Source organism: Bubalus kerabau, chromosome 4 (genome assembly GCF_029407905.1).
Source record: "Bubalus kerabau isolate K-KA32 ecotype Philippines breed swamp buffalo chromosome 4, PCC_UOA_SB_1v2, whole genome shotgun sequence".
In the NCBI taxonomy this organism is placed as follows: Eukaryota; Metazoa; Chordata; class Mammalia; order Artiodactyla; family Bovidae; genus Bubalus; species Bubalus kerabau.
Window position 1 is genome coordinate 142,497,048 of NC_073627.1, and position 27,483 is coordinate 142,524,530.

A 27,483-nucleotide genomic window follows, 5' to 3' on the forward strand; every position below is an offset into this window, starting at 1 on the left:
GAGATGAGGCCTTTTGGTGCACTGGCCATGAGGGGGCAGTGTGTATCCCCAAACCGGGGCCAGGGGATTACTTACACTTTGCCTTAGGAAAACACTAAAACTTTTTAGATAAGTTTATAACCGGTATCTTTTAAGTTAATCACCTTTTTGTTTTTGTTTTTTTTTTTTTAATGCTGTTTCTCTCTGCTTATTGGTATACATAGTATAAGCACAGGAGAAAAAACATCTAAAGTTTCAAACACCTGAAGGGGGACCCTCCCACACAGAACAGCCAAGGCAAATGCTCAGTGGTAGAAATATGCCATGTACCTTGAAGGGAACAGCAAAGCCACCAGGTAGTAGCGGGATGAGTAAAGGAGAGAGTAGCAGGGGCCTTTAAGTCACTGGAAACAGGGCTGAGGAGTGAATGATAAGATCTGTTTCGTTTCTGGAAAATGTCATACCAGCTGCTGTATTGAGACTAGACTGTATGAATGTTCATAGTCGCTCAGTCGTGTCCGACTCTTTCCAATCCCATGGACTGTACCCCGCCAGGCTCCTCAGTCCATAGAATTTTCCAGGCAAGAGTACTGGAGTGGGTTGCCATTTCCTACTCCAGGAGAATCTTCCTGACACAGGAATTGAACCCATGTCTCTTGCATCTCCTGCATTGGCATTGGGATTCTTTACCACTGCGCCACACACAAGCTGGAATCAAGATTGCTGGGAGAAATATCAATAACCTCAGATATGCAGATGACACCACCCTTATGGCAGAAAGTGAAGAGGAACTCAAAAGCCTCTTGATGAAAGTGAAAGAAAAGAGTGAAAAAGTTGGCTTAAAGCTCAACATTCAGAAAACGAAGATCATGGCATCTGGTCCTATCACTTCATGGGCAATAGATGGGGAAACAGTGGAAACAGTGTCAGACTTTATTTTTCTGGGCTCCAAAATCACTACAGATGGTGACTGCAGCCATGAAATTAAAAGATGCTTACTCCTTGGAAGGAAAGTTATGACCAACCTAGATAGCATATTGAAAAGCAGAGACATTACTTTGCCAACAAAGGTTTGTCTAGTCAAGGCTATGGTTTTTCCTGTGGTCATGTATGGATGTGAGAGTTGGACTGTGAAGAAGGCTGAGCGCCGAAGAATTGATGCTTTTAAACTGTGGTGTTGGAGAAGACTCTTGAGAATCCCTTGGACTACGAGGAAATCTAACCAGTCCATTCTGAAGGAGATCAGCCCTGGGATTTCTTTGGAAGGAATGATGCTAAAGCTGAAACTCCAGTACTTTGGCCACCTCATGCGAAGAGTTGACTCATTGGAAAAGACTCTGATGCTGGGAGGGATTGGGGGCAAGAGGAGAAGGGGACGACAGAGGATGAGATGGCCGGATGGCATCACTGACTCGATGGACGTGAGTCTGAGTGAACTCCAGGAGTTGGTGATGGACAGGGAGGCCTGGCATGCTGCGATTCATGGGGCCGCAAAGAGTCTGACACGACTGAGCAACTGATCTGATATGATCTGATCTGACCCCTGCACCACCTGGGATTTGGAGAAGGCAACGGCAACCCACTCCAGTACTCTTGCCTGGAAAATCCCATGGACGGAGGAGCCTGGTAGGCTGCAGTCCATGGGGTCGCTAAGAGTCAGACATGACTGAGCGACTTCACTCTCACTTTTCACTTGCCTGCATTGGAGAAGGAAATGGCAACCCACTCCAGTGTTCTTGCCTGGAGAATCCCAGGGACGGGGGCGCCTGGTGGGCTGCCGTCTATGGGGTCACACAGAGTCGGACACGACTGAAGCGACTTAGCAGCAGCAGCAGCACCTGGGACTAGACTGTAGGGCTGAGTCAGAACCAAAGAAGAGGCTGGGAAAAGTCAGACGGCCACTGCTGTAATCCAAGAGCAAGGTGACAGTGACTCAAACCAAGGACTCTGAGAAGTGGTTGGATTCTAGACACAATTTGCAAATCGTACCTAAAGGGTCTGTGGACAGATGGGATGTGGAGTGTGAGAGGAGGAGCCGAGATGACTTCAAAGTTTGGGGCCTGAGAAATGGGAAGATTGAATGTGCCTTTTACTGGGATAGGAAAGTCTAGGAGGAGCAAGCTTGTGAGAGGAAAATCTGACCAGGAGGCATTTGTCCATGAGACTCTGAAATCTGGAGACAGGATTGAGCTGGAGATCTAATTTGGGGAGCTGTTGGCATCCAGTGGTATTTAAAAAGCCGGTGAAGTCATTCTGGGAGGGAAGGTGAAAGAAGAGTCCAAGGATTTTGCCATGGGCACTGTGTCATCTGGAGGGCAGAGAAATGAGGACAGGGCGAGTAGCAGAGACTGCCAGAGCCGGAGCTGGGCCCGAGCTGTGTGACTCAGTGGTACAGGGCAGTCCTGTAAGGCGAGCATCTCTGGGGCATTTTTACACGTTGCCCAGGAAGGTATGGGCTTCCCTCATTTGCCCTTACTTGTTTGAACCGCCTGAGGGAAGGGACTGGCCCCAAAGCACAAGTCAGGTAAGCCCCATAGAGTTCAGGTTCCTGGAGTCAGGGGAGATCACAGACCTTGGCTGCCTGCTCCCCTTCAGCCATCTCTGAAACACTGTTTTCAGAGGGGCTCCACCGTCTCTCCCTGGGCCACCTCGTCCACCTGCAAGCTCTTAACTGCCTCCCTAGGCTTAAAAGCTCCTTCTCTAGCCCGGGACCAGGACTTTCCCTAGATATCCCACAAGTACCTCTAATTCAGCACACCCAACCTCCAGACTGCCCCCTGGTGTCTCCACTGGCCAGTCTCCCCTAGCCAGTCTCCCCTGCCCTGGGGCTGGGCCTCCATTAGGAGTTCATCTTCTCGTTAATGTCCCCTGACCTGGGACCAGAGAAACCAGGGCACATGTGGAGGAATGTGGGGGGCAGCAAGGACAAGAACACGTCCTTCCAACAGGAGCCCCCGTCTGAGGAATACTCTTTATCAGCCAGCAAGGGTTTTGCTGGGTCCCTGGAGGGCTCAGCCCAGTGGTTAAAGCATCTGCCCACAATGCAGGAGACCCGGGTTCGATCCCCGAGTTGGGAAGATCCCCTGGAGAAGGAAATGGCAACCCACTCCAGTATTCTTGCCTGGAGAATCCCATGGATGGAGGAGCCTGGTGGACTATAGTCCACAGGGTTGCAAAGAGTCGGACACGCCTGAACTACTTCACTTTCACTTTCACTTTGGAGGACTCAAAGGCTCAGCCTTGGACATATGACCTCAGCTGTGTGCCTGGGTGTGCCTGCCTCTGAACTGTATGTCTCAGCCTCTGAGCATCCCCTCACACACCCTCTGGTATCCACCCACTGCCACCCTGGCTTCTGAACACAGACACAAGGAGAGACCATGAACTCTGGTAAACTCTGCCCAGCCTTGCTCCATCAATGCCAATGGCAAACCTGAAACCTGAAGCACCTCCCCCCTCTGGGCCACATGACCCGCATTCTGCAGATAAGGAAACTGAGACCCAGAGAGTTTCAATAGCCTGCCAGAGCTGGGTCAGGGTACTTGAATGTTTGGGCTTTTCACTTATATAGAGTGTACTTGTTTGTTTGTTTTTCAGTGTTTCATTGTTATTTTAACTGTGTTTTAAAAATAATTTCATTTTTGGCTGTCTGGGTCTTCATTGCTGCTTGGGCTTTTCTCTAGTTGTGGTGAGCGGGGACTACTCTCGAGTTGTGATGGCGTGCTTCTCATCGTGGTGGCTTCTCTTGTGGCTCCCGGGCTCTAGAGCACAGGAACTCAATAGCTGGGGCTTACAGGCTTAGCTCCCCTGCAGCATGTGGGATCTTCCCAGATCAGGCATCTAACCCGTTTCTTGCATTGGCAGGCAGATTCTTGACCACTGAGCCACCAGGGAAGCCCTTAACTGTATGTTCTATTCACACAGAATATATATACAGAATATATCTACAGGATATATTTCACAGTTTAAAGACCAAATAAAACCCAGTAGAGATCATATCAACAAAGGACTGGAATCCCTACTCTGTACCCCTTGCTGAGCCAGCCTCCCCAGGCCCCAGATTCCTTGGGTGTCAGATGGGTGTGATGACATGAGGACCACGAGACAGTGTGGAGTGGTGACAGGATGCTCCCTCCCCATGTGCCAGGCTGAGCTCATTCTGTCATCCCAGCAGCCTGGGAGGTGAGTGCTGTTACGTCCTGTCCTACCTAAGCTCATACAGCCAGTGAGCGGCAGAGCAGCTGTTTGGACCAGGAGGGCTGGCCTCATTGTCTGTGTTCTTAGATGCCATAGTTATGAGTCCTGCACATGGGAGGGTGGGTCCAGAGCTCTAGACCCGCTCTGGGTTCAGCACAAGGGTGGGTACAGAGCCAGGGCAGGCTGTGTGGCCACAGCCTTCTCTCTCTGCAGTTGCCAGCATCAAGGTTCAGCCCAAGATGGCTCCTCCCACCTCTCCCAGATCTGCAGAACCTCATCTGAGGAGGAGACAATGAGACCAGGCAGACCGAGGTGCCACCTGAGTGCAAGTGGGAGAGCGGCAGGCCAGGCAAGGAGTAAGAAGAGCCCTTCCCAAAGCCAGGACCACCAAACTGAGGACCAGACCTTCATTGGCAAAGCCCTGGAGAAGCTTGGCCTGGAGCTGACGGTGTTGGGGGGCTTCCTTCTTGTCCCATCCCTGTCCCCATCTCAAACAGAGCCTCAGCCAGCCTGAGGCAGGGGGCAGTAATGAGGTTGTGATATGAAGCTTTGAAGTGCTGCAAGAAGTCAGAGCAGGTAGGCTCCTCAGATGCCAAGAGGTCCCAGCCTCACTATATAGATAGGGAAGCTGAGGCCCAGAGCAGGGAAGGGTCATGTGTGGGTCACACAGCCAGTCCATGCCAGCCTAGGACTAGAAGAATGGGAGAGGAGCTAGGGCTCCTATAGCTCACATCCCAGCCTGGCTCCCAGAGCTGAACAGATGTCCCTCAGGAGTCCAGCCAGGGAATACTTACAGGAGGGGCTGTGTATGTGAGCAAAGCCAAGAGCAGGGATAAGGCACCATGACACCTGCCCCACCTCATCTTCCTGCTTCCCTTCCTGCCTCCCTCCCTTCTTTCCCTCCTGCCGTGTCACCTGCCTCTCTCCTCCAGAGACCTTCCTCACCTCTGGCGCAAGCCTTGGCCTCACCTCTCTCCAGGCAGGGGCAATTCACCCTCCACTCACTTCTCTGACCTTGTCTTCTGCTGCTCCCCCACTCTTGCCATTCCAGCAAAGGCCCTTCCATGCTCGAACATTCAGACCTTTGCACTGGCCATTCCCTCAGCCTGGCATGCTCTTCCCCAACATGTCCGCATGGCTCAGTCCTTCACCATCTTCAAGTCTTTACTCATTTACCTCCAGTCTTCACACCCACACACACTTCCTATCCTCCTCTTCCGCTTTTCCTGCTTAGCATGTATCACAAACATGTTTTGCACAGAATATCGGCTCCAGGAGAACAAAGACTTTTTAAATGCTTATATCCTTAGCTCTAGGATGGTGTCTGGTTCTCTGCCAAGAGAATGAAGGGGTCTGCACCGTGTGCCCAGAAGTGCTGTGACCAGGTCACCTGAGCCTGACACTGGGCTCAGCATCAGCAGGAGGTTACAGGCAGTGGGACGACTATAGGTCTGAGGCATAGCTCCAGACAGCTGGAGGGGTTCTGGGTGGACCCCCTGGCTGGCCTGCCTCCAAAGCCACCTCCCTGGCACCTGAGGATGCCAGAAGGCTGCAGTGGTCAGTGGGGCAGAGGAGGGTCTGTATATGCCCCTCTCATCTGTGACTGAGGCCTTAGGGTCACACTGCTCTGCAAGGAACACCAGGGAAGAAAGTGGCCACCCTCCTTGTGTTCACAGGGTCGCCGAGGCTGAGAGGGGAAGGGATGGGTCCAGGGTCACAGAGGGAGGCAGCTGACTGACACTTCCAGCTGTGGGCGGCTCCCTAGATGCTCCCAGGCCCAGGCCCTGGCTCGGTTCCTCCTCGGTTCACTCACGTCTCTCCTCCCCTCTGTGCCCCCAGCCCACTAATCTCAGTGAGCCCCATCCCTGACACTCTTCCCATCACCTGTTCTCATGCTATTGCTATTTCTTCTTCATCTTTTAAAATAAATGATACTTTTGAATGAATATGTATCACAGTTGTATAAGCACAATCACATAATGAACCCCCAAATTTTCCCCAACCCCAGAACTGGAAAATCATTACTAGCTTACCCTATGCCCATGCTCCTCCCCATCTTAGCACTGTCTCTGTCTCCACGAAGGAAGTATGCCTTTTTTTTTTTAGTGAAAAGTTGGTCCCTTCTCTCAAGGAGTTTACTATCTTTTTTTAAATTTTTGGCTGTGCTGGGTCTTCGTTGCTGCGTGTAGGTGTTCTATAGTTGCGGCAAGCAGACCCACTCTCTAGTTGCAGTGTGCGGGCTTCTCTTTGCGACGGCTTCTAGAGCTTGGGCTTTAGGGTGCTCGGGTTTCAGTAGTTGCCTGCCAAAGGGCTTAGTTGCCCCGCAGCATTTGGAATCTTCTTGAACCAGGGATTGAACCCATGTTCTCTGCATTGGCAGGTGGATCCTCAACCATTGGCCCACCAGGAAAGTCCCCCTTTTTTTTTTAAAGTAGTTTCATCACATGTGTGCATGCTCAGTCGCTCAGTTGTGTCTGACTCTTTGAGACCCCATTAACTGTAGCCCACCAGGCTCCTCTGTTCATGGGATTCTCCAGGCAAGAACACTGGAGTAGGTTGCCATTCCCTTCTCCGGTGGATCTTCCCAACCCAGGGATCAAACCTGGGAGTTTTATCACATATGTACACCCAAAGAATATATTGCTGTTTGCTTGTTTTTAATGGTATAATGTACGACATCACTCTTTATGCCTGCACACTTTCTCCGTGTCATTACAGGTAGCTCTTGTACCTCACTTTTCACTGATGTATTGTATTCTGCCCTATGTGACTGGACTGCAATGTAAGTATGTGCCCTGTTGAGGGACATCTGGGGTGTTTCCAGTGTCCCCTGACCTTGTGCCCCTCGTCAGCCAAACCTCTTGAGAGGCCCGTTCCACCTCATCAGGACCCTGCTCGCTGGCCCTTCCTTCCCTCTTCCTCTGCCCCAGCTCTGTCCACACAACTGCAGTTTCCCCAGTCTGTATTTCAACTCTTCTGAGCTCTAGACCACACGAAAGGCATAATCATTTATTGAGCACTGACTCTGTGCCAAGCACCGTCCTCAGCATTGTACATGTTTTGTTTCATCTAATATTCACATCAACACAAAAGGTAGGTATTTTGATACTTTACAAATGAGAAAACAGAGGCCCAGCAAGTCAGAGTAACTTGCCCAGGACTCTACACACCTATTGCCCAAGTCCCATAGGCAACTCAAAGTCGATGTGTCTCCCGTATAAATTATCATCTTCCTCTTCAAACCAGTGCCTTTCCCATTCTTCATGTTCAGTGGGGACATCTCCAGTACCCCAGGCCCAAGCCAGAAACTGGAAGGCAGCCCTGGCCCCTGGCCCGTCCTCACCCACTCCTCCCTCCAGTCTGAGCCTAGCCTGAGGCTTTTACCTCCTTGGTGTCAGGCGAGTCCTTTCTCTTCTGTCCACCCTCCAGCACTGACCTGTGAGCTGTCCCGCCGCCCCTCCTGGAACAGCCTTGCCCCACACTTCCTTACAGGCCCCAGTCTCCCCCTTTTCCAGCATCCTGCAAACTGCAGCTCAGGTGGGCTTTCTAAACCTCATCTCACCAGGTCCCCACCTCCAGAAGGAAAACCAGCATCCTCTACCCACCCCCCACCCTGCCCTGTCTCCTCAAACCATGAAATTCAGTATCCAGCTCCAGAAAGGACCACCCCACCACCCTTGCTCTGTCTCATCCTCTAGGAAGCCATCTGTGGCCTCAGCTCAAGACTGAGCTGTGAGCCCCCTCTGAGCCCCACACGCAGCCCCTTCTTCACTCCTCAGCTCTTTCCTTGTGATCACCTGTCCCGAGTAGGGACTGTGCTCCTTGAAGACAGAGACCCAACCTTACCCGCAGAGCCTGTACACAGGAGGTGCTCAATGGCTGTTGAAAGGCTAAAAGCAGAAGCAGAGACAGAAGCCATGGGTGATACTGCCTTCTGAGTCCCAGAAGCAGGATGATCCTCCCAGCCTGGGATCGGTGGACCCTGGCTGCCCCGGCTCTGCACCTGTTCCCCGAAACCTCATGAGACCATTTCCTGCCCCCTGCCTTTTGACAGGATTTTCCTCTCCGCTTCTTCCTTTCCAACTCTGGAATTCCCCACGGTGGGACAGCTCTGCCCCCACCAAGAAGGCAGAGCCTGCGTCTTACCTCCTCTCATTCTACTTCAGGCATTTTCAAGGGTGGGGTGATTATGCTCCCATGGGTGAAAAAATTGGATCCTTGAAAGGGAGAGATTTTTAAAAATCTTACTTTTTTTGTATAAAGCAAAGATATATGTACAGTACACAAACAGATACACGGTGTATCTGTGGTATTAAAATATCATGCAAAAATAAATAAATAAATAAAATATCATGCAATTAAGGGAAAAAAGTGCCTAAAAGGCTCCTGAGGAGGGGAGACTAAGGAAAACAAAAATGATGAGAAACTCTGATCCACACAATGGGGCCTTGCCTTGCCTTGCCTGGTCCAAGGACTGGCCAGGACTGAAGGAGAGTCCAGAGTCTTCTCCCAAGGCAGCTCAAGGTTCCTCCAGGGCTGACCCCCACCTGCCAGCTGGAATCCCTCCCCCATGCCATCCCCTCCCTGCCCTGTGCCTGGCAGCCCACCCTTCCATGTCCGGGCTCTTCTAATCTAGTCCTGTCTTAATGAGGCCACTGATCGGCCCTTCTACTTGCTCCCCTGGGGGCCACCCAGCTCCCAGGGCTGGCAGGAGTTGGAGGCCCCTCAGCTCCTGCCCAGCCTTGGGCTACAGCATAACCTGGGAGCTTCTGAGAGAACCCAGGAGGTAAGCCCCACCACAGGAGGCCCCCAAGAAACGGGGTTGCCACTGTGGGACAAGGCTTTCTTTATTGGGGTGGATGTAGGGTCACAAATAGTCTTAGAGGGGATCTAGGCAGATGGAGTCACTTAAGGGTGGTACAAGACTGAGGGTCTATCTTCGGGGTACACGGAAACAGGGGTGAGGGAAGCGACCCCAGGCTGGTGAGATGTGGTCTTGGGCAACACAGATATTCTGTGGTCTTCAAGCGTCAAGGGATTCTCCAGGACCTGGGGCTCCTGTCGTTTGTTGGAGCCAATGAAGAACAAGTAGATGATGGCACCACAGTAGGCACCCAGGGGTGGTGCCACCACCGGCACCCACCACCAGTCCTTGGTTCTGCAGGCAAAAGGCAGAGACCTGCTTAGGGGGCCAGCACCCAGCATGGCACCTGCGTCTACCTCAGGCCAAGATGGGGGGAGGGGTGGCAGGGAGTGGAGAGTAGAGGGGGAACCCCCATCCTAGCCCGGGAGTTGGCTCTGAACCTGGGACACTGATCAGCTTCAGCCTGATTCGGGGACAGCTGCGGATCTGGGGCAGGGCTGACATTCAGTCTAGGAGCAGGGTCTGGAGAAAGGTCAGGACCCATTCCTGCCTCCCAGGCCGCTGCGAGGGGTGGCAGGGCAGTGGAGGGGGGCGGATCTGCAGGATGCTCCCACGGCTTTTCCACCCTCCACATGCAGGGAACCCACAGGAAACTCCCAGGAGTGGGCTTGACCACGCAGTACCTGAAGACTTGTGAGCCCCAGCCAGCGAGGAAGGTGAAGAAGCGGGGAGGCAGGTCCCGGGATGGGTTGATGGCATATCCTGAGTTCATGCCCAGGGATATTCCGATGATGACAACAAGGATGCCAGTCACAATGGCCTGCGTCCCCAACAGCGTTGGGTTGTTCCCCTTGTCTGCGATGGCTAAGAGACACAGCTGAAGCATCCCAGTCACCACCACCTGGGGAGAGACACCGTGGCAGCACCTGGGGCCCCCGGTCGAGCCCAAGGGCCTCAGTAGCGCCCCCCACCCCTACCCGTGGCAGAGCCATGACTCTGTACTGTCCCATCCAAGGTTCTTGTCCACTCCACCACAGGGGGCTGCCTGCTGGCCCCTTCTTGAGTGGGGGAGGGCCTGAGGAGGGCCACCCGTGCCTGGACCACTGACCTCATCCAGGAAGCCCCTCCACAGTGTCATGTGGTCAGGAAGGTAGGTGGCAAAAATGTTAGCAGTGGCTGTGGGGCCGGTCGTCATCAGCTTTCCCCCCGAGAAGTCGATAATAGCGTCTGTGGGAATATAGACTGAGTGTGAACCTGCCCCCCGACTGAACCCCACCACTGTCCCAGAGATGAGGCGGTAGGATGGAGGGCAGGGAGCGCCTCCAAGACTCTTCTATCCCAGCGTGTTCACAGGCGAGGACACGCTCGGATCTGCCCACATTTCAGGGGAGGAGGCCGAGGCTGGAGGTGGGCCACCAGGGGCAGGACACTCACTGTAGAAGAGGCCGTAGATGGTGGCCGCCGCCACGAAGGAGCCCAGGAACTGACCCAGAACATACACGGGAAACTTCTTCCAGGACATGCGGCCTAGTGCACAGCTGGTGAAGGTCAAGGCCGCATTCATGTGGGCCCCTGCAGGGAGGGTCAAGGGTGTTGGCAAAGAAACAATCAGTAATACCAAGAGCAATGACAGCAGCGATGATAATAGTGAGCATCTGTGAAGGGGCAGTCCTCGCAGAAACCACCGTCTCCATCTCCCCATGAAGCAAAGCAATGGGTGGAGAGTTCAGTCGCTTGCCTGAGAGAACCCAGCTTGTAAAAACGGTGGGTCAAGGGGGCTCGTGAAGTGTCTGGGCAGAGGAAAGTGGCCCGTGAGGGCAAGACACCAGCTGACTTGGAGAAGGGGCTGGCTGGAAGGGGGCTGGAGGAGCCCATGGGGGACACCCGGCCAGGCTTGTTGGCTGGGGCCCCGGCCTACTCACCAGAGATGTTCCCCGCCATGTGCACACCTATGGTGACTCCGAAGCCAAAACCCAAATTGACAGCGAGGTAGCTCCCCAGTTTACCTCCTAGAACCATGTGGGCCACGGCGCCGAGACCGAACACCTGTAGGAGAGGGCCTCTGAGGGGACCGCCCATCCAGACAGCCCAGCCACAGAGGAGGGCTTGGAGCTCAGCCGGGGCTCCGTGCCTCCACACGCTAGGTCTCCCTGGCATTGCCCTTGGGTACCCCCTTCTGCTGTACCCTCCTCCTCCAGAGACATGCCTCCTCGTGACCTCGTCCCGTTGCCCCTGCCAAGGCCTGTCACAACTGACCAGTGGGAGCTGGGTGCATGCTAGAGAAGGAGTCGGGTGAGGAGGGAGAGTCAGGCTCCCATGGACCTAGCCAGGTGCCTAGACTCCAAGTGCACCTGAAGGGCTTCCAGAAGGACAGGGCTGGTGTGGATTGGACCCCTCAGAGCTTCTCACTCGTCAGCGTAGTCCAAAGAAAATTTCTTCAGGGACTCTGCAAACTTCCTTCTGGACTCTGCCAGGACCCACCACCAACCCTCATCACCTCCACACACATCAGCCCTGGAAGCCCACCCTCAGGCGTCACCTCTGAACTTCTCACCCATCCCTAACCACCAGATCTCATCAGATGACTCTCCCCACTGAGCCCGTTCACAGGGAGGTTAGAGACCTAAATGAAAGCCCTTACTCAACCTCCCCCTGGCCACTAACACCCCTCCCACTGCGTCTGTACTGCCTTCCCCTCTTGTCTGTGTCTTCTACCCTCCCCTTGACTGGCTCCCACAGACTTGGGTCTCTTCTTTCTTTAAAGTAGAGCTTCCACCTCATCCCAGCCTCCCTGACCAGCTGTGGACTCCTGGATGCCTCCTCCCATGTCAGTCAGGCTCTAGGAAGGACCCACTCAGTTTCAGCTTAGTTGCTAAGTTGTGTCCAACTCTTTGCAACCCCACAGACTGCAGCCACCAGGCTTTCCTGGCCTTCATCATCTCCTGGAGTTGACTCATACTCATGTCTGTTGAGTTGGTGATGCCATCCCACAATCTTAGGCCCTTTGCCCCTTCCCTGTCCTCCCTCCCAGCCTGGCTTCTGCTTCCCCCGTCACAGACATCAGTTCCCTTGTCCGAGGGCTCCAGCCTCTGGATTTCCCAGTGGTCCCTTCAGACATGGTCTCACTTGAGTGTGCTGACTTTCTCTCTCCTCACCACTCTGCTTCCAGAAAGGACCTCCTCGTTGGCTTCCATGACATGTCTCTCTCCTGGTTTCCTTCTTTGCTCTGTAGCCTTTCCCTTTCCACAGCTCCTTCCCACATTCTTCTTCATTCATCTGCCTCATAAATACAGATGATCCCTGTGTTCTATCCCTGGCCTTTTTCATAACCCACCTCAGTCACTCCTGGGTTTTCTTACCAGCTCCAGATAAGCCTGATGGATTAATTCCCAAAACCTGCACTTGAGAGCCAGATCTCTTTTTCCAAATACCTCTGAGAAGTCTCCAGGGTGTTCCAAAGGCATCTCCAGCTCTAAATCTCACCATCTCTCAGAAAATGTGATCTTCATTCCATGTTCCCCAATCCCAGCCAAGTCAGAAACTTGTATGTTCTCCACCGCACACAGTCAACTCTGGTTATAGTCTCCCCAGATCTTACCCAGTCTCCTTGCAGCCAGAGTGACCTAACACAAAAATCTGACCATGTCTGTCTGCCTTTGGTCCAAACATTCCTGGCTCCCTTCCATTTCTAGGATAAAGTCCAAACTCAGTAAGTCAGCATTTAAGATCCTTGATTTTCATGCCTTCTGCCTCTCAGTTTCATATCGGGTCTAGTATTCTCTATGTTGAACACTAGTGTTACCAATAATAGCATTATATGTGCTCTCAGTCACTCAGTGATGTCCAATTCTTTGCGACCCCATGGACCACAGCCTGCCAGGCTCCTCTGTCCATGGAATTTTTCAGGCAAAAATACTGGAGCAAAACAAACACATGAAAAGATGCTCAACATCACTCATTATCAGAGAAATGCAAATCAAAACCACTATGAGGTACCATTTCACGCCAGTCAGAATGGCTGCAATCCAAAAGTCTACAAGCAATAAATGCTGGAGAGGGTGTGGAGAAAAGGGAACCCTCTTACATTGTTGGTGGGAATGCAAACTAGTACAGCCACTATGGAGAACAGTGTGGAGATTCCTTAAAAATCTGGAAATAGAACTGCCTTATGATCCAGCAATCCCAGTGCTGGGCATACACACTGAGGAAACCAGAAGGGAAAGAGACACGTGTACCCCAGTGTTCATCACAGCACTGTTTATAATAGCCAGGACATGGAAGCAACCTAGATGTCCATCAGCAGATGAATGGATAAGAAAGCTGTGGTACATATGCACAATGGAGTATTACGCAGCCATTAAAAAGAATACATTTGAATCAGTTCTAACAAGGTGGATGAAACTGGAGCCTATTATACAGAGTGAAGTAAGCCAGAAAGAAAAACACCAATACAGTATACTAACGCATATATATGGAATTTAAAAAGATGGTAACAATAACCCTGTGTACGAGACAGCAAAAGAGACACTGATGTATAGAACAGTCTTTTGGACTCTGTGGGAGAGGGAGAGGGTGGGATGATTTGGGAGAATGGCATTGAAATACGTATAATAACATATATAGAACAAGTCGCCAGTCCAGGTTCGATGCATGATACTGGATGCTTGGGGCTGGTGCACTGGGACGACCCAGAGGGATGGTATGGGGAGGGAGGAGGGTTCAGGATGGGGAACACATGTACACCTGTGGTGGATTCATTTTGATATTTGGCAAAACCAATACAATATTGTAAAGTTAAAAAAAAAAAATACTGGAGCAATTTGCCATTTCCTACTCCCGGGGATCTTCCCTATCCAGGGATTGAATCTGCATCTCTTGAGCCTCTTGCATTGGCAGGCAGATTCTTTACCACTGTGCCACCTGGGAAGTCAAATAACATTACTACTATTAAAAATAATAACCATTTTGGCTTCCTTGGTCCAGTGGTTAAGACTCCACACTTCCATGGCAGGGGGCGTGGGTTCCATCCTTGATCAGAGAACTAAGGTCCCACATGTCACGTGGTGGGCCAAAAATAAACAAACTTAAAGGAAAAAAGAATAATAACCATTTATTGAGCACTTACTATGTGCCAGGCACTGGTAAGCAAGTTCTACCTCTCACCTTCTTTAACCCTTAAACCTGTTTATGCATTAGGTATTATTATTCTCCCCCTTTGACAGATGGGCAACCAGAGGTTTAGAGAAGTTGAGTGGCTTGTCTCAAGTACACATCTTGGGGCTTCCCTGGTGGTCTAGTGGTTAGGAATCCACCTGCCAATGCAGGGGACAGGGGTTCGATCCCTGGCTTGGGAATATCCCACATGCTGCAGAGCAACTAAGCCCGTGGTCTACAACTACTGAGCCCACATGCAGCAACTACCAAAGCCCATGTGCCTTAGAGTCTGCTCCACAATGAGAACACCTTTGCCTTCACCAGAGAGAGCAATGAGGACTCAGTGCGCCAAAAATAATAAATAAGTAAATCTTTTAGAAACAAAATAAAACCTAAAAAAACAAACACATCTTGCACATGGTAAGCCAGTTTTTTAATCTAGGCAGTTGCCTAAGCCAGTCTCAGAGAAAACGACTGGATTGCTCCCTTCATGCCTTGCTTTCTCATGCCTCGGTGTTTTGCATATGCCTCTCCCTCCCTCTGGAATACCTGATCCTAGGTCCTGAAAAACTAATACTCTACTTTAAGGCCACATTCAGATGGCACCTCCTCTGAATACTCTATGTTTTGGATGTATTGTCTTTGAGAGACCTCTAGATGTCCAGACTGCCAGAAATTAGAGTCTAGATCTATCATCCAATATGATGGCCATGAGCTACACATGGCTATGATGAACTTGAACTGAGATCTGTAAGTGTAAGGTACACAGCAGATTTCAAAGGCTTAGGAGGAAAAAGAAAATGTAAATCTTAAATAATTATATATTGATTACATGTTGAACTGGTAACATTATGGACATGTGGGTTAAATGACTTCCCTGGTGGCTCAGACGGTAAAGCGTCTACCTGCAATGCAGGAGACCCGGGTTCCATCCCTGGGTCGGGAAGATTCCCTGGAGAAGGAAATGGCAACCCACTCCAGTATTGTTGCCTGGAAAATCCCATGGACAGAGGAGCCTGGTTGGCTACTGTTCATGGGGTCGCAAAGAGTAGGGTACAACTGAGCAACTTCACTATCTATCTATTAAAACTAATTTCACCTGTCACTTTTTACCTTTTTAATGTGGCTACTAGAAAAATTTTACATTACATTTGTGGCTCATATTGTATTTCCCTTGAAGAGTTCTGGAGTTTTTGAAAAAAGAAATACCTGAAGAATTGTGGACGTGAGTTGAAGCCATCAGGGCGGATATTAAGACCCCTGGGAGAGGATGAACCTAGGGCTGAACGTCAGCCCTCAGGGGTGGGAGTTAGAAATCCCAGCCAGAGCCACCGTTGAAATGGAAGAACAAGACTTCCCTGCTGGCACAGCAGATAGGAATCCGCCTGCCAATGCAGGGGACAGGGGTTCGACCCTGGTCCAGGAAGATTCCACATGCCTTGGGGCAACTAAGCCCATGCCCCACAACTACGGAGCCCATTTGCTGCAATTACTGAAGTCCAAGCACCTAGAGCCCATGTTCTGCAACAAGAGAAGTCTTTGCAATGAGAAGCCTGTTCACCACAACTAGAGAAAGCCCACATACAGCAACAAAGACCCAGCACAATCAAAAATTATTAAATTAAAAAAAAAATTAAGAAATGGAAGAACAAAGAGAGAATGTGCCCTGTACCCCAGAAAGAAGCAGTTTCCCAAGGAGGGTGTGGCCCACATGGTCACGCGCTGCTCCTGGGTCAAGCGTGAGAAGGCCTGGAAAGCATCCCATTGGATGTGACAACCCAGGGTTCTTGAGTAGGTGGGGAACACTGTCTCATCCGAGCGTGGGGTCAGAAGTCGGGTCCAGAGAGCGGGAGGGGAGGAGGTGGTAAGGAACAATTGAAGAGACCAGCGGAGACATCTCTTTGGGAACTTGCCTGAGAAGGGAGGGGACTAAGTGTGATAAATGAAGCGGCTCGCAGAGAGAAGGGAGGCGTGTTCTATGTTCTGCTGTTTTAGGAAAGGAGTCTTGAGTGTGCTAAGGTCGAGAGAGGGAGGGGCTGGAGATACAGAAGAGAGAAAAGAAGAAGCAAAGTGCCAGAGGAGCCTGGCGGGGGGAGGGGGGGGATGAAAAGGAGTGGAGGCTCCTGCCTAGGGGAGGGGGCATTTGTGGACCCACAGGGAGGGGAGGTCTGATGGGTGAGGAGCCAGACACACCTGACAGTTCTCTGTCAGACTGGAGACCAAGCCATTTGCTGATGAAAAATGGCCGGCGAGTACATTAGATTTGGGACAGTCTGAGAACCAGCGCACTAGCCTGGAGAAGGGAGGGGAGAGGCTGCTGAGCAGGGACTGCTGGGTCCCGCAGGAGCCCCAGGACAGGTGCAGGGGAGCCCAGACACAGGCCGGCTTGGGGCCAAGGGTGGGGTGAGGATGAGAGGACAGGGGCAGAGGGGGCATGGGAGTGGGGAGTGAGGCCAGGCCAGGCTGACAGATTCGGAGTAAAGAGATGCAGGGACTGGAGCAGGCATGGAGGGTTTGAAGAGCAAGGTCCTCATTTCCAAGTAGGAGCTCAAAACCATTTACTAAAAACAATGAATGAGTGAGTAAACCCCCTATGCACCCCTGTGTGTCAGGGTTGCCAGCTGGCAGCCCCTGGACCTCATCTGTTCAGCACATGTTTTGTTTGATTCATTTGGTTTTGATGCACAGAAGTCTCAGCTTCTCTTGCAAAATCATAATCTCTGTCAACAGCAGCCTGCATTCCAGGTGATGTGGCGACAGTCAGCCAGAGTGGTGGCAGCCACGTCCTCACACAGGTCAGCACTCCGCCGTTAGCGACAGTCCCCACCTCCCTCGGTGATTCTCTCAGGCCCCGACAACGTGAGTTTTGCAGCCCCTGCCCTGTTGCTCACAACCCCAGCTGGGTTTCCAGGGCACTGATAGCCCAGCTCCTCCCCTCCCTGGCCAGTGAATGTGGCCCAGCCTGTCCAGGTGCTTCCAATAGCCACAGGCCCAGCCTGGAGGACAGCACCCCTGGAGGCTAGAGTGGAACTGAGTAGAACAGTCTGCTTCCTTCAAGTTGCTGCAATAAATGGGGCCCAAGGTCACTCTAGCTTTTCTGGCGAAACCTTCACGCTGATGACTCATTGAGTTTCCTATCACCTGAGAAAGCCCCCACTTCTTGGCACAGGCCTGACACCTAAAAATAACAACACAATGTCCCCTGTGAGCTTACATCTCACAAAGTTCTTTTACACGTTACTTCCCTTCAATCCTCACGGCAACTGAGTGGCAAATGTTTCTGCTCCCAGGGAAAACCAAGGCCTGGAGAGGGGTCTTGAACTTTCCAAAGCCTGGACCTGAGGGCCTTCCCTCGGCTGGGAGAGAGTTAGAAATCCAGCTAAGGTAAGGGACAGAGCATGGAGATCAAGGGTCAAGACCAGGATATTAGGCTAGACTGGGTTTAATCTTTAACTTAAAATGTGACTTTGTCTCACAAAGCCTTGGTTTCCCCATCTGTGAAATGGGGATAATAATAGCATCTCCCTTATAGGGCTGTTATGAGGATTTAGGAAGAAGGTGCACAGGAGGGCTTAGTATTATAGTGCCTGATATGCAGTAGTGTTCAATAACAACCTCAATTAAGGGAGGAGAACCGCCAACATGGGTAGTGGGCAGGCAGGAATGCATGTGGGTGGTGCCTGCTTTCCTTAGGAGCTCTCCCAGGAGGCACCCTCCCACCTCCACAGTGCCAAGGTCTAACAACCCTCATGGGGCTGGAATGTCTTGTCAGCAATTAATTACTTTGCCCTGGATTAAGGAAAGAGAGGGTCCAGATGCTGTCTTCACGGCTCAGGAGGGCAGGTAATGGAGGAGAGGGAGATGGTGAGAGGCAGGGAGGGGAGGGCAGCTGAGAGAGTTTGTTAACTTGAGAATCAACCAACACATATGAGCCACGTGTATGCTGGGTGTCCAGCTCCAAACCTTCTTCACACAAGTCAGCCAGCTCAATATTAGCATCGCACTCACCAGGGAGAAAGCTCAAGTTCTGAACAGTTAAGATATTTATGTAAGATCATACAGCTAGAAGACAGCAGAGCCGGCATTCAGACCCAGCCCCAAAGCTCATGGAGGCCGAGTTTCACACTGTTAATAATGTCTGGGGCCAGACTGGACATCAAGCCAGTCAATCCTAAAGGAAATCAACCCTGAATATTCATGGGAAGGACTGATGCTGAAGCTGAAGGTCCAGTATTTTGGCCACCTGATGCGAAGAGCTGACTCCCTGGAAATGACCCTGATGCTGGGAATGAATGTGTGGAAGGCAGGAGGAGAAGAGGGCGACAGAGGATGAGATGGTTGGATGGTATCACCGAAGCAATGGACATGAATTTGAGCAAACTCTGGGAGATGGTGAAGGCCAGGGAAGCCTGGTGTGCTGCAGTCCATGGGTCGCAAAGAGTCAGACACAACTGAGAGACCAAACAACAACAATAATAATGTCTGAGAAGACAGGCTCTGAGCACAGAGAGACCTGCCCAAGGCCAGCTGATGACTCAGTGGCAGAATGATCAGGATAAGAACCCAGGTGTCCAGAGTCCCCGGGGCAATTTGGGTCCCACTATCTCTCCTACACTGTGACTCAGTGCACAGACACTCACATGCACACACACACTCATCCTCTCCCCTCCCCCCACCACCACCTCTGTTGTGCCCCTGAAGCTATTGTTCCCCTCCCCAGAGGCTAACCCTTCTTGTCACGGACCCGGGCCTTCATAAGGTACAAACAAGAGTGGCCACAGCTTAAGGCAAAGGCTAGATGGGTGAGTGACTGGGCTGAGGCAGGACAGGGAGTCCCCAAGAAAGCCCACATCCCACTTGCATCTGGATTCTCCCCTGTGACCCCCTTAAAGAGCCCTCCCCAGGTCCCCCAGGACCTCCCAGGTTGCCATACCCTACTACTCCGGGCTGTCCACAGCCCCCTACAAGGCTGACTGCTCCCCTTTCTTCCGTAACCTGGTCTCCCCCCAGTCACCCAGTCCCTTCTGTGTGCTCTCTTCATTCTTCAGGCTCTGTCCTCAACTCAGTTCATTTTTCTTTCTATACGTTCTTATTGTACAATTTTATAACCACTATTCATGTTCTGATGAAGTCTAACTGTTTGTGTCAGCCCAGACCACATTGCAGAGTTCCAGGCCTCTATACCCAGCCATCCCCACCCCTGAGATTCCCCCCACCCCCAGCAGCTCACCTGATCACAGGAAAGCTGACCTCACGCTGAAATGGCCCCCTCAGCATTTACCCCACATCTGTTGCTCGCAGTCTCCTTTGTTTTGTCTTCTCTAATTCCCCCGGATGTGTGCTTTCTTCTCCATCCCTGGACCAGACTGACCCTGGACTGATCCCTGGACCTCCACACTCTCTCTCTCTGTCCTAGGCCATCCCAACAGCTTCTTCTTGGGCTCCCCTCCCATCAGCATTGCCCATTCTGCTTAGGCTCCACACGGAGCCCAGAATTTCTTCCTAAAACCCACATCTGGCCATATCACTCCCCTCCTGGAAAACCTTCAGTGTCTCCACATCACCCTCAGGATTAATTCTCAAAGCTTCCACTTCCTCTCCAATCTCTTTACTCTTTGTTTCCCTTCTCCTCACTCCCAGTCATGCCCACAATGCACCCACCCACCTGTAACTCAGGATTTCATTTCGCCCCACATATTGTGAGCCCTTTCTCTTCCAAAAAGACTTGGTGAGAAAGACAAATCCTTGTTTTCCTATGCTTCTCCCTCAGAGGCTGGGGAAGGGACAGTGTGATCCAGGGCCCAGAGGTGGGGAGCAGGTCATGGGTTGCCCTTACGGAGCCCCACCTTTCTGAGGCCCCAGTTTCCTGAGACCCCTTCCTCAGAGTCTGCTCACCCTGTACCCCCCGCCCACTCACCATCATGACATACGTGCTGATGAACTCCGCCAGGAACTCTCGAACATTCTCGTTCTGCCATATGACTTGCATCTTTGTTGCTGTAGGTGTCGAGACCACCTTGGACACACGGGTGGACCTGAAGCAGCAGCCGGAGGGGCCCATGGGCAGAAATGAGATCAGGTGAACTTCTTGTCATGGCTGAGTTAATGGGTAACCCAGTGGCCTCTCCACACATGCCTGCTCTTGCCCAGGGCAGCTGGTACCTCGGGGGTCAGAGGCACATGAGAGCCCAGGGACGTGGAGAGGGACTGGGGTTGGACATCCAGGTTACGTCCCTTCTTCCTCCTGTGCCAGAGACTAGACCACTGGGAAGGTGCACCCATGAGGTCAGGGTGCAGAGGGGGCAGTTGGGGAGCCTGTAAGTGCCGTCTGTGGTGCCAAAGAGCCTTGGGGGAGAAGCAGGTGGGAGAAAGCAGGTGGGAGAGTAGAGCTCAGCTGTCTGCCTGCCTGCCTGCCTGCCTGTCTGTCTGCCTGTTTGCTGGGGTCAGAGTTCTGGGGACACAGGTAAGGCATCAGGCAAGATCGGCAACTGCGAGGCTCTGCAAACAGCACAGGGTGTGGCAGAGTTGGCTCCCGGGCTCTGTGAACAGCACTGAGGCCTGAAGCACACACCAGGTTCTGTCTTTGCAGCAAGGTCCGCATGAACAGATGCTTGTGAGTGAATGAGTGAGTGAATGAATGAACCAATGACAGGGAAGGAGGGAGGAGAAGATGGACTGTGTCTTACTCCCCAGTGTATTCTCAGTGTCCAGCATAGTGCTGGGCACGTAGTAGATGTGCAGAGTACACTCAAATGAAAAAACTGAGACGTCATCTGTTCAGTTCAGTTCAGTTCAGTTCAGCTGCTCAGTCACGTCCAACTCTTTGTGACCCCATGAACCGCAGCAGGCCTGTTACTCTCCCCTAGATCCCCAGCACTCCCACAGTGCCTGACATACGGTAGAACATTGATAAACATTTGTTTGGTAAATGGATGATTGGATGGACAAATGAAAGAGTGAGTTAGAGGCTCTATCTTCTGTTGGGGCTGGGGGGACAAGACTTGAGTTTGGGGAAGGAGACAGCCCAGAGGTTCTGGAGGAGGAGGAGATACCTGCTTGCAGCCTTAGTGCTTATTCAGACTGGTGACCCTCCCCTCTCCCATGCTGCCTGTCCCTCGACTTCCTCACCCTGCCGGGGACTGCCATAGCATCCCCACCCCGCCACCGCTTCCTGACTTTCCCCAGCCTCACAGCAGCAAAGAGTGAGCCCTGAGAGTGAGAAATGTAAGCCGGGCATGGATAAAGCACAATCTACGTTTCTAGCTGAGAACCCAAGTTCATTTCTCACCCACCCTAGTCCTTGTTCTGTCCTTACTTCAGGGAAACAAACCCAGGACTGAGCATATGGAGGGGGATGTAGTGCTACCTGGACAGTCAGTCCACTAGCGCCCACCCAAGTGCCGCTGCCATGCAGCATCCCATAGGTGTTCCCATGCCCCTGTGACTGGCCTCCTTGGCGCTGAGGAAGAGCCTGAGGCAGCAGGAATTCAAGAACAGTCCTGGGGGCTTCCCTGATGGCTCAGAGGTAAAGAATCCACCTGCCAATGCAGAAGGCACGGGTTTGATCCCTGGTCCGGAAGATCCCACATGCTGCTGAGCAACTAAGCCCATGTGTCACAGCTACTGAACCTGTGCTCTGGAGCCCAGGAGCTGCAACTACTGAAGACTTTGTATCATAGAGCCCATGCTCTGCAGCAAGAGAAGGCACCACCACAGGAAGCCCACAGATTGCAACTAGAGAGTAGCCCCCAACTCGCTGCAACTAGAGAAGAGCCTGTGCAGCCACAAAGACCCAGCACAACCAAAAGTGAATAAATAAACAAATATTATTTTTAAAAAAATAGAAGAACAGTCCCATAAGGTTACACAGAGGCAGAGGAGAGGCAGAAAAAGCAGGAAGTCAATGACACCAAGGGAGCCCTGGGACCCTGGCCTCTTCCTCCTCACCACGCAGCAAGCAGGATTCAGTAAGTGACAACCACCAACAAACCAATGAACCAAAGATGTATTGAATGCCTAGACTGCCAACTGTGTTCAGTGCATGCGTGCTCAGTCGCTCACTCTTGTCCAACTCTGCAACCCCATGGACTGTTACCCATCAGGCTCTTCTATCCATGGGATTTTCCAGGCAGGAACATGGGATTGGGTTGCCATTTCCTTCTCCAATGTGTTTGGGGACTGTAGTAAAGAACATTGGCAAGATCCCTGCTCTTAGAAAGATGAACAATTTACTAAGCAATTACTTACAGTGTAAGGGGTGTTGCAATGCAAGGAGGACAGAGGAGCCTGGTGGGCTACAGTCCATGTGGTCACAAAGAGCTGGACATGACTTAGCAGCTGAACAACAACAAGGAGTGCTGCCACAAGTGAATGCTGGATGCTATGGGGTTGCAGGGAGGAAGCAAATGACCCAGCAGAGGGAGTAGGAGGCTCTCCCAGAGGAAGGGAGATTTAGGTCGAGAATAGATGGCTGGTCAGATGAAGGAGCATCAGGGAGGTCGGGGAAAGTCCTGGGCATTGGAATGGTTTGGACAAAGGCTTGCAGTAACAACAATGTGTGAAGTGTAGAGGAATTCTGCAAGGACGGGCTGCAGAGAGAGGAGGCAAAGCGACATGAGAGGGGCAGAGAGGGCAGATGGCCTCATAGCCCACGCTAAGGAGTCTGACCCCACAGGGTCTTGGGGTGGAGGAGTTAGGGAGGAGCACTGCCTCCTGCTTGGAGGCAGAAATGAGGGAGCAGGAGTGGAGGATGTGTAAGCAATCACACGTTCAGCCCAGACAGGCTGAACGATAATGGCAGCCAGAGCCAAGAAGGTGCGTGGAGGTGGCCAGAGGAAGGCAGTTCTACGAACAGATGTGTGTCTCATTAGAGAGGAGAATGGAAAGGGGAGAGTCCAGGATGCCCGGCTCTGGATGGAGCAGCACAATGGTGTGTGAGGCGCATGAGAGAAGCGGCAGGCCTAGGCAGAGGATAGAGTCACCTCTGGGTGTGCTGAGTTTGAGGAGCCCACTAGACAGCTAAGTGGAGGTGACCAGAAAGGAGCCTGCTGGTAACGTGGTCTGGTTTAGAGATACCCACTTGGAGGTCACCCAATCAGAGATGGTCATTTCATCCAGGGGCAAAAATGAGAAGCTCACAGAAGGGGAGTCGAAGAAAACTTAGCCTACAAACCAAGAAACCAACCATCAACCAGGTAACTACCTAAATGCATGCATGCTCAGTTGCTTCAGTCATGTCCAACTCTTGGGATCCTATGGACTGTAGCCCACCAGACTCCTCTGTCCATGGGATTCTCCAAGCAAGAATACTGGAGTGGGTTGCCATGCCCTCCTCCAGAGGATCTTCCCAACCCAGGGATTGAACCCACATCTCTTATGTCTCTTGCATTGGCAGGTGGATTCTTTATCACTCTGGGAAGCCCCAATTACCTAGTTCCTTGCTAATTAAGGAACTAAATATCTGACCACTTAGCAACCAACTCTTTGACTAATCAACCTAGCAACTTAACCAACTAACTGGTTCTCCTATTAGCCAACTCATTTAATTATCTAAGCAACCAACCAGCTGCAAACTACTCAATTAACCTCAAGCCAACCATTCAAGCTGCTAACTCGTATTCATCCATTTAACAAACATTTTTTGAGCATCTACTTAGGAGTCAGGCACAAGGGGTACAAGTAAACCCTGCCCTCGGATGGGTTCTTCCATAAGGAGATGGGTAACTCCCTCAGAGCAAGCAGCCCCTGGGGGTGGGAGGAGGGCAGGTCAGCAGAGACTTTGGGAGAATGGGCACATGGTGGCTGTGAGGGAGTAGGGAGGTGGAAGTGAGCACATCTTAAACTTTTTAGGAGAATGGTGGTTAGATGTGAGGCATGGGGGACAGACTTGTAAGGACAAGGCCGTGACTTCTGGCTGGAGCGCTGGGGGAGACGGGGATCCTTGACTGAGCTGAGACCACAGGAGGCAGGGGGGTTGGCGGGAAGAAGCCTGTCCTCAACTGGGGCTAAGCTGTCTGGGCCACTAGAGGGTCTTGGCAAACAGGGTCCAAAGCCCTGGGAGAGTCTTGAGTGGGCACAGTGACGTCAACAGCACAGAAGCGACCCATGCATTCTGTCTATCCTGGAGCACACAAGCAGACCAACACCCATGCTCATGTGGAGCTGGCAGGCAGCAAGGAAAGGAAGCAAGCAGCACATACATTTGTGTGGTATTGAGATGTTCTACCTACTGTCCTGCCTACCTACCGGGAGCTAGAGCAGGGAAAAGGGAGAGGAAGGACTTGGAACAGGGCAGCCAGGTCCCTTCATTGAGAAAGGGGCATTTGAGCCAAGACAGGAAGGAGGTGAGGGAGCAAGCCACACAGGAAACTGCGGGGAGAATGTTTCAGGCAGAGGGGACGGTCACTGAAGGACTCTGAGCATGTTTGAAGGGAAAGAAAGGAGGGGAGAGTGGGTGGGTAGGATGGGAGAAGGTCAGAGAGGAAACAAGCACTGAATAGGCAGGGCCTTAGCCATTGCAAGGACTTTGGGTTTCATTTCACCTCGAAGAGACCTGAGCCTTAGCATGTGGGAAGTAGTGAATTCAGTTCAATTGAGCACAACCTGCGTAGGGGCAGCTGGAACCCTCTGCCCAGCCCCTTGACCCTCATCTGGGTCTTTCTGAGCCTCCCCTCACCCCAGGGCCCAGCCCATGCTTGGCTATGGGTGCAGGTGGGAGAAGCTCTTCTTCCGGGCCCCATGGCTGGAGCAGGGTGGGAAGGAGGGAGTCTTGGTGCATCAGCTGCCATGAAGGAGTAGCTAGGATGGGTCAGGGAGGGCCCCAGGGGTGTGTTGGGTGCCGGACAGGAGGGCTAAGGTAGGGGAACATGTGGGATGCTTACCGCCTCTTCCTGTCTGACTGAGTCATATTGTCTTTGAGATTTTTAGATGCTGTAAAGCCAAAGAGAGGTCACTGGGGCTGGGGGCCACAGAACTTGGCCCCTCATTCCCATCAGACCTCAGTCCCCCAGGGGAGAAGCCACAGGGACAGCTCCTGCCAGTGCCAACACCTCAACCCAGCCAAGCTGGCAAGAAGGGAGAATGAGGGGTGTGTGTGCTTCAGCCAATAGGGAGAGGCCCTGGAGCCCCACCCCCGCCCCTGCTGGCCTCAGGACCCCTGGCCCCCTAGGCCAGGGCCCTGCCAAGGTCCTCCTGACCTTCCCAAGCCTGCAGCCTAGCTCTGGACAATGGAGATGCCTCCAGGCTCCCTGCAGCATTTCCACCCTCGCACAGGGGGTATTACTGCCTTCAGTTGAACCTCAAACCCTCCTGTTGCTGACTTTCCAGGGCCTCATCTGCCTCCTCCTTGCGTGCACACACACACACACACACACACGGCCACACACACACACACACGGGCACACACACACACACACACGCACACATACACCCCACATAGTATGAGGTCCTGAAAATTCACTTAGTCCATATCCCCACCTCAGAACAAAGTCTACCCTCTCACCTTTCCTGAAGACACCCACCCCTTTTATTCCCATTTTCCTTGAAAATGACAGCACGAAGGCGAACCTGGACCTCCCCATCTTGCATGCTCCCTATTCTCCAGCCCCATTTCTTCCAACTGCCATGCAAGCTCCCGCACCTCACCCTGACTGCAGAAACCCTCAGCCCTGGCCCAGGAGGGGCTCCAGAGGGAGAAACCACCCCAGCAAAGCCAGGAATCCACCCCCTACTCTGATCCACATTCCTCCCTCTTTGGTCCCTTGTCGCCAGTCTCTATTCACTCCCTACCCCCACCCCACCCCAGGCCCTCCTGGCAGCCTAGCCCCACACATGCTCCCAACCTCTGCTCCACCGCTGGTCATCCCAACAGTCAATTTACAGGCAAGGAAGCCCAGAAAGAAAGTGTGACGTGCCTGTATGAGGCAGCAACTCAGGACTAAACCAGAACAGATATCCAGGCCTTCAACTCCCAGCTGGGTCCCTTCCCCAGCCACTCCCATGGTCGTCCCATGCCCATATGGTCCCCAGAAATGGCATCCCCAAAGCCTGAGTCCCAGGGTAGGCCCCCTGTCCCAGCCCTACCTGGGGCCCAACTCACTCTGCTGAAGGGCCTTATGCTCCCAGTTGCCTGCCTTGGGGCCTCTCAGTCACAGCAGCCCCTGGACAGCTTCCTCCATGACCATCTCGGTCTCTGGCTGCAGCCCCTGCCAGGGCTCTGTGGTCCCTATGTCCCCAGCCAGAGCCCGCCTCTCAGCCCTCCTCAGGGCGACCCGAGTGCTGCTCTGCTCTGCTCCTCCAGGGAAGAGGTCAGTGGAGCAGGGGTTTGGCCCTTGTCACTCGAGCCAAGTGCAGACACACTGCCCAAAATAGCACCCCTTCTCCTGCCAACAGTGCCGTGGAGACGGGGTTCTGAGGCAGCCCTTGTGAGGTCAGAGGCGGAGCTCCCGGTGGGCACTCTGGGCCTCTCGGTTTCAGAGGAAGGGGCTGTTGTACCAAGCAAAGTGTCCAGCACAGAGCCAGAGGAAGTACCCCCCCGGGTCCTGGAGCTGGGGGAGACTCCGGAGGCCCCTGAATCCCCCTCTGTGGGCAGAACTGCACAGAATGGGGATTTGAGGTGGAAGATTCTGAAGATCAACAGCCAGGTGGAAGGGCTGGGAAGAAGACCCTGAGTCAGTCCTAAGGAAGCCTCCATCCCAAAGGAGGAAGAGGAGACTCAGGCCCTGGACTCTGAGGGGAAGAGACTAAAGCCACATTTGCAGGAAAACCTCAGTCCAAGAGGGGAGGTGGAAGCCAGCCTGGTTCTCTGGAGGCTCTTAGTCTGGTAGGGAGGAGAAAAAGCCTGGGCCTCGTCCTCTGGGAGCCCCCATTTTATCTTAGTGGGGAAAGTGGAAAGCTAGGCCCAGCCCTCAGGAAAACACCTCCCATGGGAACAGTAAGCAAGGCCTCTGGGAAGGAGCCAGGCTGGACCAGAGGGCATGCCCGCGGGTGGGTGGCCAACGTAGGTCAGGAGCCAGCCAGGGGACCAGCCACCGTCTATGAGAGGACCTCCGGAGCCGGGGCATGCTGCTAAGTCGCTTCAGTCACGTCCGACTCTGTGCAACCCCATAGACGGCAGCCCACCAGGCTCCCCCGTCCCTGGGATTCTCCAGGCAAGAACACGAGTGGGTTGCCATTTCCTTCTCCAATGCATGAAAGTGAAAAGTGAAAGTGAAGTCGCTCAGTCGTGTCCGACTCTTCACGACCCCATGGACTGCAGCCTACCAGGCTCCTCTGTCCATGGGATTTTTCAG

The 27,483-nt window shown here is 52.6% G+C and overlaps 1 protein-coding gene across 4 annotated transcripts; it reads right to left on the minus strand.

Annotated features, from left to right (window-relative positions):
• Positions 1–8,746: 8,746 nt before the first annotated feature.
• On the minus strand, positions 8,747–26,517 carry AQP7 (aquaporin 7). 4 transcript variants are annotated; one of them, XM_055578822.1, is made up of 8 exons: positions 26,292–26,517; positions 25,075–25,123; positions 20,125–20,229; positions 10,963–11,086; positions 10,475–10,612; positions 10,149–10,267; positions 9,724–9,941; positions 8,747–9,334 (listed from the first exon to the last, which is right to left on the minus strand). In XM_055578822.1, exons 3-8 carry the CDS (start codon positions 20,170–20,172, stop codon positions 9,085–9,087), a joined length of 897 nt encoding a protein of 298 aa, XP_055434797.1. In that variant the 5' UTR covers positions 20,173–20,229; positions 25,075–25,123; positions 26,292–26,517; the 3' UTR covers positions 8,747–9,084. The 4 variants fall into 4 exon arrangements, with proteins under 4 accessions (XP_055434797.1, XP_055434798.1, XP_055434794.1 ...); XM_055578823.1 differs by having other exon boundaries at positions 26,276–26,517; XM_055578819.1 differs by having other exon boundaries at positions 8,748–9,334; positions 20,112–20,229; positions 26,292–26,516.
• Between the last annotated feature and the right edge of the window lie 966 nt (positions 26,518–27,483).

Excerpts from the sequence above, each read along its gene's own strand:
- AQP7 (XM_055578819.1), bottom strand. The coding sequence starts at position 25,100 with ATGACTCAGTCAGACAGGAAGAGGCG. Across the intron at positions 20,230-25,074 it reads CAGTCAGACAGGAAGAGGCG|GTCCACCCGTGTGTCCAAGG; the intron begins GTAAGCATCCCA and ends CTGCTGCTTCAG. Across the intron at positions 9,942-10,148 it reads GGAGGGGCTTCCTGGATGAG|GTGGTGGTGACTGGGATGCT; the intron begins GTCAGTGGTCCA and ends GTCTCTCCCCAG.